Source organism: Hibiscus syriacus, unplaced genomic scaffold, assembly GCF_006381635.1.
Source record: "Hibiscus syriacus cultivar Baekdansim isolate YM2019G1 unplaced genomic scaffold, ASM638163v2 tig00110422_pilon, whole genome shotgun sequence".
NCBI lineage: Eukaryota > Viridiplantae > Streptophyta > Magnoliopsida > Malvales > Malvaceae > Hibiscus > Hibiscus syriacus.
Window position 1 is genome coordinate 541,407 of NW_024062732.1, and position 12,608 is coordinate 554,014.

The 12,608-nt window shown below is 35.9% G+C and overlaps 1 protein-coding gene across 2 annotated transcripts; it reads left to right on the forward strand.

Moving 5' to 3' along the window:
* The first annotated feature begins 3,469 nt into the window (after positions 1-3,469).
* On the forward strand, positions 3,470-8,496 carry LOC120124693 (probable linoleate 9S-lipoxygenase 5). Of its 2 annotated transcripts, none has more exons than XM_039143290.1 (9): positions 3,470-3,872; positions 5,045-5,334; positions 5,414-5,654; positions 5,798-6,139; positions 6,274-6,359; positions 6,591-6,698; positions 6,846-7,150; positions 7,248-7,511; positions 7,607-8,496. In XM_039143290.1, the coding sequence occupies exons 1-9, from the start codon at positions 3,485-3,487 to the stop codon at positions 8,358-8,360; spliced, it is 2,778 nt and encodes a 925-aa protein (XP_038999221.1). In that variant the 5' UTR covers positions 3,470-3,484; the 3' UTR covers positions 8,361-8,496. The 2 variants fall into 2 exon arrangements, with proteins under 2 accessions (XP_038999221.1, XP_038999222.1); XM_039143291.1 differs by having other exon boundaries at positions 6,591-6,685; positions 6,833-7,150.
* The last annotated feature ends 4,112 nt before the right edge of the window (positions 8,497-12,608 follow it).

Genomic DNA, 12,608 nt, shown 5'->3' on the forward strand with positions numbered 1-12,608 from the left:
AGAGGTGGAGACCAGATGTGTGGAGAGTGTACTATTACGCTGGATGATATTTCCATACATTTGGGGCTTTCGGTAGATGGGGATGTGATTTCTGGGGTGACAGATGATGACTAGCATTTCTTGTGCGATGAGTATCTTTGAGGTGTCATGCCTAATTTCAATGGTGGTCGAATACTATTAAATTGGTTGTATATAACTTTTAAACATTTGAGTCATATACATACCTCGAACCGCAATTACTTGAGTTAGGGTGTCAACTTTATCAGCTTGTTGAGTCAGCCCATTGTGGGAGCATAATGACATACCATAAACCGTAGACACTTCAACAAATGTCGCATACATATGTGTATCGGTGTCTGAATATTGATTCTGAGAATCAAATATCATAGCAACATCGTCATCGTTGGAGAGTTCGAACGCTATATAAGTTAACAGAAATACTGCAATTAGAAATCTATACTAAAGTGAGAACAATCTTCTAGTACTTCCAACATGAACCTTCCTTGAAATTTTAGTGATCAACTCTTCAAGAGTGATGTTTCTCTTGGAGGATATTTTGACAGAATGATTTGATGCAAAGACAACGCCGATTTCATCTTCCTGAATTTCTCCATCATAGTAAACAATAACATTAATATGCATCATTTTGAGAGTTTAAAAGATTGAGAGTCTTATATATACAAAAACAATAGTTGAAATACACCTAATTAAATAAATAGTATATGAATTAAAATATAAATTAATCCATTTTTTAAAAAAAAATTCCACAATAATTTAAATAACAAAATGTCATATTGTTACCGTATTGGCAAAACGTATCGAGGTATGATCCCACATTCCAAATTTACAACCATAAAAAATAATATAAAATAATTATTACAATATTTTTTTTCAAATAATTAAATATAAAATAAATATAAATGAAAAATAATTTTACCTTATAAAAACAATAACAAAATCTACTTAGCTTGATAGAAGGAATTGATAAAACTAAGAATAAGCAAGTAATTTTGGTGTGGTGATGTTTGCTTTCAGAGGGTGCGTTATTTATAGGGGAGGGGGAGTATTTAAAAGCCGAGTTTTTAGGCTCGATTAATAATAGAATCCCAATAATTCAACGTGCATAATAAAATGCGTGGATGATGCGTGTCAGAACTCAATGAAGGCACATATGGCAATGCGTGCCTTCCCCTTATGTGGTTCTAGCTCGGATAGAACTCCGCGAAGATGCGAATGGTGATCAACACTTTATTGCCACAATTTCAGAAAGGTGATAGATCAGTAATATTTGGGAAGAGGGTGCCTAATAAGTAATTATTGGGTTTAAGTGTGATATTTTGATAAAAACGCCCAAAATATAAGAATATAATATATCCAATCAGATAAATAGCTAATTTAAAACTCCAAATTTATAAATAAGGGTAAACTACACTGGAGACCACCAAACTATAGTCATTAATCAATCTTACCACCGAACTATTTTTTGTCTCAATTCGACCACCAAACTTTTTAATTGATTCAATCAGACCACTCTCCGTTAAAAAAATAACGGCGCTTCCGACGTGGCTGCTCAATAAACGTATTATTTCCAGGTTGGACATGCACCACGCCACGCCATTTAAAACATAAGAAAAAAAATAAATGGCACTAAAAGACTAAAGGAAGAAGAAGAGATAATTTAAAGCACATATCTCCATCTTCTCCACAACCTTTTCTCCTTATATTTCAAGCCCCAATTGGTGTTTAAGCCTCACAACACAAATCCAACGTTTTCAGATGGGGAAACAGTCAACAGATTTCGATATGATTAGTTTATTTTGGCTTCAATGATTGAGTTTGCCTTCAATCTGGGTATATAAACTGCTTAGAAAGAAAAGCAAGAGAGAGAAGAAGATGAAGATTGTAAACGACGGTAGTAACAATGGCAGCAATAATAACTGGCTATGTTTATCTCTTTCACCCCACATGAAAATGGAAGTACCTACTGATCCACAACACCTTCATCATCACTACCATCAATATAGTCAAGCTTCACCAGTTGCTGCTAATGTTGTTCCTACAACCTTCTACTTGCCTTCTTACTTAAACGGGTCTGGAATCTGCAATTGAGTTGGAGAAACTGAAAGCTTTCACGCTCCATTATCTGTTATGCCGCTTAAATTAGATGACTCTATATGCATCATGGAAGCTCTTAGTAAATCACAACCGGAATGTATCTTCGTTTTTATTTTTCGCATTTTTCTCTTATTTGCTTTTTCCTTATGTTAAAGTTATACTCTCATTTTTTCTTGTTAAAGGGATTACGCCCACTTTTCCCCCAAAATTGGAGGACTTTCTGGGTGGTGCAATAATGGATACATATCAATATGGAAACCACGAAAGGGAGACAATGACTATAAGTTTAGACAGCAGCGTGTACTACCACCAAAAAGGAGATGGCGTCTGAATCGGAAGAGGAAAACACGGTGAAGAGAGCCTAATTACGCCATAGGGAAATTCGAAGTGAGCGGTGGGCCTGAACAACAGATCATAGGTGCTTCAATGGAGTCTCAGGGATTCAAACACGAGAAGATCGGTGGAAATAGACAAGAGAAATGTGCTTTAATGGAGTCCAAGGCCAAAAGTGAGCAGAGTGCATGTGCTTTAATGGAGTCTATGGGCAAACACGAGAACGATAAAGAGACAATGCATAGTATGGAAACGGTCGACAAATTGAGGAACATCGATAAAGAAGAGGGTGACGAGAAACGAGAGCAGCTATCTCTAGAAGAGATATCTATGCTAGAGGAACAACTCAACAGAATTCAATGGAGACTTTACGCGTTGCCGAAGAACGGTATAACAAGGCCAAGGAATCGACCGCCCAAGCGCTTAACACCGCAGTCGAGTACACCAAAGATAAGGGTCAACAAGCAAGGGAATCTGCTCGTCAAAGCGCTTAATATGCGGCGGAAAAGGGTGGACAAGCGACAAACAATGTTCGTCGAGCTGCTCAGCAGGCGACGAAGATGGGTGGACAAACGAAGGACACGGTCGTCAAAGGTGGCGACGAGGATGGTGGAGGGTGGAAGGAACCTAATGGGTTTTGTGTGAAAAAACCCATGTGTCTTCTCAGCTGGCATTAATAATAATATAAAAACATCGTCGTTAGTTTATAATAGCCACGTCGGACGCACCGTTATTTTTTTAACGGAGAGTGGTCTGATTGAATCAATTAAAAAATTTGGTGGTCGAATTGAGATAAAAAATAATTTGATGGTAAAATTGATTAATGACTATAGTTTGATGGTTTCTCGTATAGTTTACCCTATAAATAATTTGTAGGATGTCTTTTTCAAGTGAAAAAGCACTAGTGCGACAAGGATGTCTAACTCCATCTACTAGTCCTGAAAGTGCTTTAAGTTTCAACCAAGTCTTTGGTTAAAGTAAAATCTAACCAGAGAGAGAGAGAGAGAGGAAACCATTCCCGTATGAACGAAAAATAATGAAGCTTCCCATAGCGAAGCCAAGATTTGTACATAAATTTTACTCTCCACGCCCCCCAATACCTCATCGCAACTTCTCATTTTCACCATCTAAATTTAACCAAGGGATTGAGTATAATATCCTTTCACCACCACCATCTTCATCTCTGAATGCTTTTCCTTTCTATAGAGCGAAGCAGATATTCAAGATGACGAGCCTTTTACCCGACGCCGCGGCCACCGCTGACAAGACGGCGAAATCGGAGAAGATCAAGGGAACTGTTATTTTGATGAAAAAGAATGCTTTGGACTTAAAAGATTTGGGTGCATCTGTTCTTGATGGAGTTGATGAATTGATTGGGAACAGAGTTTCGTTGCAGCTTATCAGTGCTGAAAATGGTGACGCTGGTGAGTTCTATTTTTAAATTTCCATACTTTTTTAATCTTTAGATTTTTCTATAAATATAAAATTATGTTTTAAATAATTCAAATATATATATAATTTTTTTAATTATTGACAATATATATCAATTTATAAACTCAAATATTTTTTTTGTTAAATTCAAAATTTTAAAAATATTTTATTTAATTATTTAGATTACATAATATATTTAGAATTACCTAAAGGATAAATTACAAATTTAGTAATTAAATTTTATTCTCTTTTTTATTATATTCATTGTATTTTAATATATTTTTTTAATTTTTCATTAAATTTAATACATTAGGTTTATTTTTTGGTCATCTAGTCAATTTTTTCACTAACAACGTTATAAATATAATTTTATATAAATACAAAACAATTTTTTAATAAAAAATTAGTTTTTAAAAATAGCTTCATTTTAATATTATTAATTATTTAACAACAGAGTAAAAAAAATTTAATATATTATGTTAAGTGAAAAAATTAAAAATAAAAGAGAATAAAATTTTGTGATGATATTTATAATTTACCTTTATATAAAATTTTATAATTAAATGTGTGTATATATATATAACTTTAGGAACAAAATAACATACCATTTAAGATAGGTATAAATGGGTCCACATCTTAATTACGAATTAAGACACATCATCAGTTCATATTTCCTGCTCACACCAAGAAGTCCTACCAAAAGGTCATATAGTGTATTTATCCTATTTTTTAAAAATAAAAATATTTAATTTTAATTATCGTGTAATTAAATTTAAAATTGTTTTTTTAAAAATATAAGAATAATTTTTCAAAAATCTAATGAAGTAAAAGATCGTAGAGCCTTAAAATAAGTTTAAAATGTTTTTAGAAAATGTTAAATTATAATTTTTTTGGAAAAAGGGTTTCCAAAATGTTAAATATGAGAATTTTTTGGTACTACCCAAAGTCACCAGTAACAAAACGACAGCTTCTGAAAAACCAGCAGACAGCTAATAAAATGAACCGCCAATAGCATATGAACCACAAAACAAAACTCTCGTACCCTCCACTTTCAAATTTCAATAGCCATGCAGTCTTATAGCAGCTTTTCATTTCTCTGAAGAGACCTATGAATTAAATGCTAAAATCTCCTACTTAAACTTTGATAATTGATTTGAGTTGTCAGCGAATGAGTTTCGAGGAAAAGTTGGGAAACCTGCATATTTGGAGCATTGGAGTTTTACAGACATTTCTCCAGTAGCAGGGGAATCTAAATTCAGTGTCAACTTTGATTGGGATGAAGAAATTGGAAAACCTGGAGCTCTACTGATAAAAAATAATCATCATACTGAATTCTACCTCAGGTCCATCACTCTTGAACGTGTTCCAGGCCATGGTCGGATTCACTTTGTTTGCAATTCTTGGGTTTATCCTGGTCATAAATATGAAAAACCCCGTCTGTTCTTCACCAACGAGGTAACCATATACTTCCGAATGGATGATATATGGTTGTGTTCGGTAATGACTAACAAGTGTTTGATGTTTTTTCTCTAAGACATACCTTCCGCATGAGATGCCAAAGGCACTACGTAAATCCAGAGAAGAAGAGCTCAACACATTGAGAGGGAATGGCAAAGGAGAACTTCAAGAATGGGACCGTGTTTATGACTATGCTTATTATAATGATTTGGGGGATCCTGATAAGGGTCCCGACTACGCCCGACCAGTTCTTGGTGGATCTGCTCATTACCCTTATCCTCGTAGAGGAAGAACAGGCAGACCTCCAGCAAAATCAGGTTGGAACTCACATTGTTATTGTGTTTTTTCTTCCAAACTTCAATATAATAATTGAACTCTAGATTTTGAATTCTAATAATTGATTTTCTTCTAGTCGTGCTTACGTTTATGTTGTGTAATTTGTTGTTCCTTTGGATTACAGATCCAAACACTGAGAGCAGGTTACCACTTTCGAAGATCTTTGACATTTATGTTCCAAGAGATGAACGATTTGGACGTTTAAAGTTTTCGGATTTTCTGAGTTATTTCATAAAATCTGGAGCTCAATCCATACCACCTGAACTAAAAGATCTAGCTAACAGAACTGATAATGAATTCCAATCTTTTGGGGAAGTTCTTGATCTCTACTATGGAGGGATTAAAATTCCCTCTAACACTTTGCTGGATACTATCATCAACAACATTCCCTTGGAGTTGCTCAAACAAATTTTTCGAACGGATGGCGAGCAACTACTCAAATTCCCTGTGCCTAAGGTCATTCAAGGTCTCTCCCTCATGCATCAATTTACATTCATCCAATGCTTTAATTTTTTGCAAAACTAACGAGTTTCTGTAATTGGATCTTATCCCATATATATATATTGCTAATTTGATGTTTCAATTAATGAAATGGAGTAGATAATTTAAATGCATGGAGGACAGATGAGGAATTCGCCAGAGAAATGCTTGCTGGTGTAAACCCGGTTATCATTCGGCTTCTTGAGGTAAGCTTCAACGTCATTCTGAATTTTCTCTCTCAATAATTTATGATTATAGTCATTAAAATAAATAAGATTTTAATATATGAAAATATGTTAGGTTTATATATCCAAACTAAAACTAAAGCATTAAAATTTTATTTCAGAATTTAGATGTTTTCCTCCACTTGATCTCAGTAGTTAACAAAATAAATAACTTAAAATTGTTCTAATTTTAGTTTTAATTTTCAATTACAGGAATTTCCTCCAACAAGCAAGCTAGATCCTAGAGTATACGGTGATCAAAACAGTTCGATAACAAAGGAACACATAGAGCACAACTTAGAAGGACTCACAATACACGAGGTAATAAACTTGTTTGAATATGTATTAGATACAATTATTGGACATATACTTAAAAGGAAAACAAAGAGCCGTAGTTTCATTCCAAAGAACAGTTTATTACTTCTTCAGGATTTGTTTTTAAGCATTTGAAAAGACTTCGTTGAACAGGCACTGAAGACCAACAGGTTGTTCATATTGGATCATCATGATTCACTAATGCCATATATCAGAAAGATAAATTCTACTTCAACGAAGACTTATGCATCGAGAACCGTGTTGCTTCTGAGAGATGACGGGACTTTGAAGCCACTGGCGATTGAATTAAGTTCGCCAGATCCAAAGGGGGATCAATATGGTGCTGTAAGCAAGGTCTATACACCTGCACAAAATGGGGTTGAAGGTTCCATATGGCTGCTGGCTAAAACTTACGTGGCTGTAAATGATTCTGCTGCTCATGAGCTCATAACCCATTGGTAATTCATATCTAGCAAATAATATACGTTGGTTAGCTTAACTTCAAATTTGATAAGAGGGGGTTTTATGAATATGGTTATAATAATTTGATTACAGGTTGAAAACTCATGCCACAATAGAGCCATTTGTGATTGCGGCGAATCGGCAGCTTAGTGTGGTTCATCCAATTCATAAGCTTCTCCACCCTCACTTCCGTGACACAATGTATATAAATGCAGTGGCCCGGGAGATTCTTATCAATGGAGGTGGATTACTAGAGTTCACTGTTTTCCCTGCAAAGTATTCCATGGAATGGTCGTCTGCAGTGTACAAGGATTGGAATTTCCTTGACCAGGCTCTTCCATCAGATCTCAAGAAAAGGTAATATATATGATTAAATCAGAGACAATTTGACAAGTTATTGAATCAAAGTGGTGTTTATCCAAATGATTTTCTTCCATTTTTCTTTTGTTAAGAGGAGTTGCAGTGCACGATAAGGATTCACCAAATGGACTTCGACTACTGATAAAAGACTATCCGTACGCTGTTGATGGATTGGAGATTTGGTTTGCAATTGAACAATGGGTTCAAGATTATTGTTCATTTTACTACAAGAACGATGAAATGGTTCAACAAGACCCAGAGCTTCAAGCCTGGTGGAAGGAAGTTCGAGAGCAGGGTCATGGTGACAAGAAAGACGAGCCGTGGTGGCCCAAAATGCAAACTCGCAAAGACCTCATACATTCATGCTCCATTATCATATGGCTTTCTTCAGCTCTCCATGCAGCCACTAACTTCGGCCAATATCCTTATGCAGGCTACCCTCCCAATCGTCCCACCATAACCCGCAGGTTCATGCCTGAGAAAGGCACTCCGGAATATACTGAACTCGAGTCGATTCCTGACAAGTTTTTCCTTAAAACAATCGCTGCTCGGCTGCAATCAGTGATTGGGATTGCATTGATAGAAATTCTGTCGAGGCATTCATCGGACGAAGTTTATCTGGGACAAAGAGACACACCTGAATGGACGTTAGATAAAACACCATTAGCAGCTTTCAAGGATTTTGGAGAGAGGCTTTCGGGAATCGAGGAAAAGATCGTGCAGATGAACAATGACAAGAGATTTAAGAATCGTGTAGGTCCTGCTAATATGCCCTACACTTTGTTATACCCTTCAAGTGGAGTTGGAATCACAGGCAAAGGAATTCCAAACAGTATTGCAATCTAATGCTTTAAACACACCTAATTGATTTTATTAATAGTGTGTTATGGATTAATCAATGTATTATTCTCACTATATGTAATGTTTTTAAAAAAAATTACTTTAGCACTTAAATTATGATTTCGTCTTATTTGATCCTCAACATATGGCTTGATACTAACATTCTCATAGTCTTTGTTCCTTGACAACACATTTCTCTCCAACTTAAGGTATAGTATTCGAATATCCAAAAGTATATCTCCTCTGATTTCCTTAACCCTCTTCAAGGAAGCTAAAACTACAATCATTGGATAGCACGCATTGTTATGGATTGAGAGAAAAAGAAAGAGATTCGAGAGAAGAAAGTTGAGAGAAGATTTAGAAAAGACTACTTCATTCATTGCATAAGGAAAATATGTGATTACACAGCAGGTATTATTTAGTTACAAGCTGGAATTGAGACTAAAAAATGGACAGCTGTCATAACAGAATAATAACAAACTGATTCCTATCCTTATATATCATATGCAGGTATTGGGCCGTCTAGATTGGGCCTCTCACTCTTCTCTACTGCTCCCTTGGTCTTCTCCAACACATCAGCTAAGTCCAAGGTATTACTCCCTCGTTCTTCAATTCCTTCCCTACTTTCAATCCCCAAATTATTTTCCTCAACCCCTAACCCTCATTCTTCTAATCCTAAATCTTCTTCATTCCTCCGTTCTTCCTCTTCGCCTTCGATTCTAACATCATGTTCTTCCTCCTCTTCTCCTACTATAACAATACCCCCGGCTTGAGACGATCCTTGTCCCCAAGGATCAAACATAGGAAACCGTCCTCGCAGAACGGAATAGTCTTCCCAAGTATCATTCGCTTCATCCAAGTTCTCCCATCGAATCAATAACTGAGTTACGGGTTTACCATTTCTATTCACGATACGTCTTCCCACCACTTTCAATGGTTTGATTCGCAACTGACTGTCATCTTCTATTGCAGGAGGATCTGTGACAACTTTGGAGGAATCCCCGATGAACTTCTTCAAGAGACTCACATGGAATATTGGGTGAAGTCTCGATGACTTTGGTAAGTGCAATTTATAAGCCACTGCACTTATCTTTTCAATTATTTTATATGGTCCATAGTATTTTGCTACTAACTTGAGATTTCTTCGCAGGGCAAGAGAAGTCTGCCGATAGGGCTGTAATCGTAGGTAAACCAAATCTCCAACATTAAAATTCCTTTCTGATCTATTCTTATCTGCTTGCTGCTTCATCTTGTTATTGGCTAACTCTAACTGCTGTTTAACTAGCTGCCTTAGATGTTCCCTGCTATTCATAATTACATTGACTGTTTGTACAGTAGAGTCTGTAGGCCAAACCATAATAGGTGGTTTGTACCCATATAATGCTTGAAATGGAGTCATCTTTAAAGCAGTATGATGAGTGGTGTTATACCACCACTCTGCCTGAGGTAGTCATTTAGCCCATTTTTTAGGTTGATATAAACAAATGCCTCTTAAATATTGCTCCAAACACTGATTAACCCTTTTTGTCTAACCATTTGTTTCTGGATGGTAAGCAGTGCTGAAAACTGCTTTAGTACCCAATTATTTCATCAATTCCCTCCAAAACAAACTAGTAAAGGTCTTATCTCTGTCAGAAATGGCCATTTTAGGCTGGCCATGTAGTTTATAAATATTGTCTAGGTAGAGTTTAGCTACCTCTGTTGCAGTATAAGGATGAGATAAAGATAGAAAATGACTGTACTTTGTGAATTTATCCACAATCACTAAAATACAGTTTTTCTTTAGTGAAGTAGGTAAACCCTCAATGAAATCCATAGTGATGATTTCCCAAGCTTGAGTAGGAACAGGTAAGGGTTGTAGCAAACCAGGCTTAGCAATATGTTCTACTTTAGTCTGCTGGCAAATGTCACAACATCGTACATAAGTAGCAACCATAGATTTAAGATTTGGCCAATAAAAATTTGACTTAATCCTATAATATGTAGCATGTGCACCTGAATGTCCTCCTTGAGGAGAATCATGCGTATTCTGTATAATTTGTAATCTAAGACTTCCAGTAGCTCTCACATAAACTCTCCCTTTATATCTAAGGACAGCCTTAGTATACTTCCACTTATTATCAGCAGGAGGATTAATAGTCAAAATTGATATCCAATTTTGAGCTAAAGAATCATCCTTATAATTGTCCTCAATCTCCTGAACCCAACTAGGAATCAAAACTGTCACCCCCATAGTCAAACATTGACCTTGATCCTCCCATCTTCTAGATAAAGCATCAGCAACTATATTTGACTTCCCTTTCCTATACTGAATAGTATAATCTAATCCCAACAACTTTGTCAACTCTTTCTTTTGAATGGTAGTGGTCAACTTCTGCTCTAACAAAAATTTTAAGGGCTCATGATCAGTTTTAAAAACAAATGGGATACTCTCCAAATAATGCCTCCATTTAGCAACAGCTAATAGAATAGCAAGATATTCTCTTTCATAAATAGATAATGCTGAATCTCTAGGGCTTAGAGCTTTACTCAAATATGCAATAGGCCTTCCCTCTTGGGACAAAACAACCCCCACACCTCCAGAACTAGCATCTGTTTCCAAATAAAATGTCTTAGAAAAATCTGGTAGGGCTAGGACTGGAGCAGTACACATAGCCTTTTTAAGATCTTCAAAAGCAGCATAAGTAACAGAATTCCACTGAAATCCATTCTTCTTTAGCATCTCTGTCAATGGCCTGCTAATAATGCCATAATCTTTGATAAATCTCTTATAATAACCTGTTAGACCGAGAAATCCTCTGAGAGATTTAAGGGTTTTAGGCCTAGGCCAAGATTGCATCACTTCAATCTTGCTAGGATCAGTAGACACCCTTGCAGCAAAAATAATATGACCAAGATATTCCACCTTAGTCTGTCCAAAAAAACATTTGGACAGTTTTTCAAATAACTGATTAACTTGCAAACTTCCAACACCATTTGTAAATGTTGAACATGCTCCTGCATACTGCTGTTGTACACTAATATACATCAAAGAAAACTAAAATAAATTTCCTTAGGAAAGAATGGAATAAGTCATTCATAAGAGCCTGAAATCTAGCAGGTGCATTAGTAAGGCCAAAAGGCATTACCTTAAACTCATAATGCCCTTGATGTGTTCTGAAAGCTGTTTTATAAATATCCTCTGGTCTGATTCTAATCTGCCAATATCCAGACCTCAAATCAATCTTAGAAAAATATACTTCCCCATGCAACTCATCCAATAAATCCTCCACAATAGGAATAGGAAATTTGTCCTTGATTGTCATTGTATTTAATTGCCTATAATCCACACAAAATCTCCAAGTGCCATCCTTCTTTTTAATAAGAAGGCAGGGAGATGCAAATGGAATTTTGCTAGGCTGAATAACAGAAGAAGAAAACATACTAGCAATCTGTTTTTCTACCTCCACCTTCTGATTATGAGGAAACCTGTAAGGCCTTAAATTAACAGGTGTAGAATTAGATTTAAGTAAAATAGCATGATCATGAGATCTCTGAGGAGGTAGGCCTGTAGGTTCAGAAAAAACTATGCTATACTGCTCCAATACATGCTGCAGTTCAATAGGAATAGAAGTATAATTTCCTGCCATAGTTAATAACACCACATGACCCAAAATATCAGAATCACATGCAGACATTTTAAGTAAGGTAGCCCCTGATATTTGTTGTAGTTCAGATGAGGGCTATTGTCCCTGAATACAAATTTGCTCTCCTTGATGGTCAAAGCTTAGAGTCATATTATTGAAGTCCATTAATTTGGACTGAATAACTTCATCCAATCAACTCCCAAGACCATGTCACTTCCTCCCAATTTGAGCAACCTAAAATCATGTAAAAAAGTATGTCTCTGCATTTTCCATTCAACTTTGTTGCAACGGGCAGAACTAAATAACTGTTGACCATTAGCCACAGTGATTGCCAAGGGATAAGGAGTTTTAATTTGTATACCAATATCAGCCCATTTAGGAGTCAAGAAACTATGTGTGCTACCACTATCAATTAGGATATTCAATGGTCTACCTTGAATAGTACCTTGTATTCTCAATGTATTATGGCCAATGCAGCCCGTAATAGCATTCATAGAAATCTCCAAATTTTCATCCTCTTGTTGCTGAAAGTGTTCTGTAGTAGTATGATCATTTTCCAATGTAGAAGTTTACATCTCCTCAGTAATCATATTCAATTGCCTGGTTTTACGCTGATGACCTGGCAAAT

Bases quoted from the DNA above. Each gene is read 5' to 3' on its own strand.
- LOC120124693 (XM_039143290.1), top strand. From the start codon at position 3,485: ATGAAGCTTCCCATAGCGAAGCCAAGATTTGTACATAAATTTTACTCT. The intron at 6,360-6,590 runs GTAAGCTTCAAC...TTTCAATTACAG, and splicing joins TTATCATTCGGCTTCTTGAG to GAATTTCCTCCAACAAGCAA. The intron at 6,699-6,845 runs GTAATAAACTTG...TTCGTTGAACAG, and splicing joins AAGGACTCACAATACACGAG to GCACTGAAGACCAACAGGTT.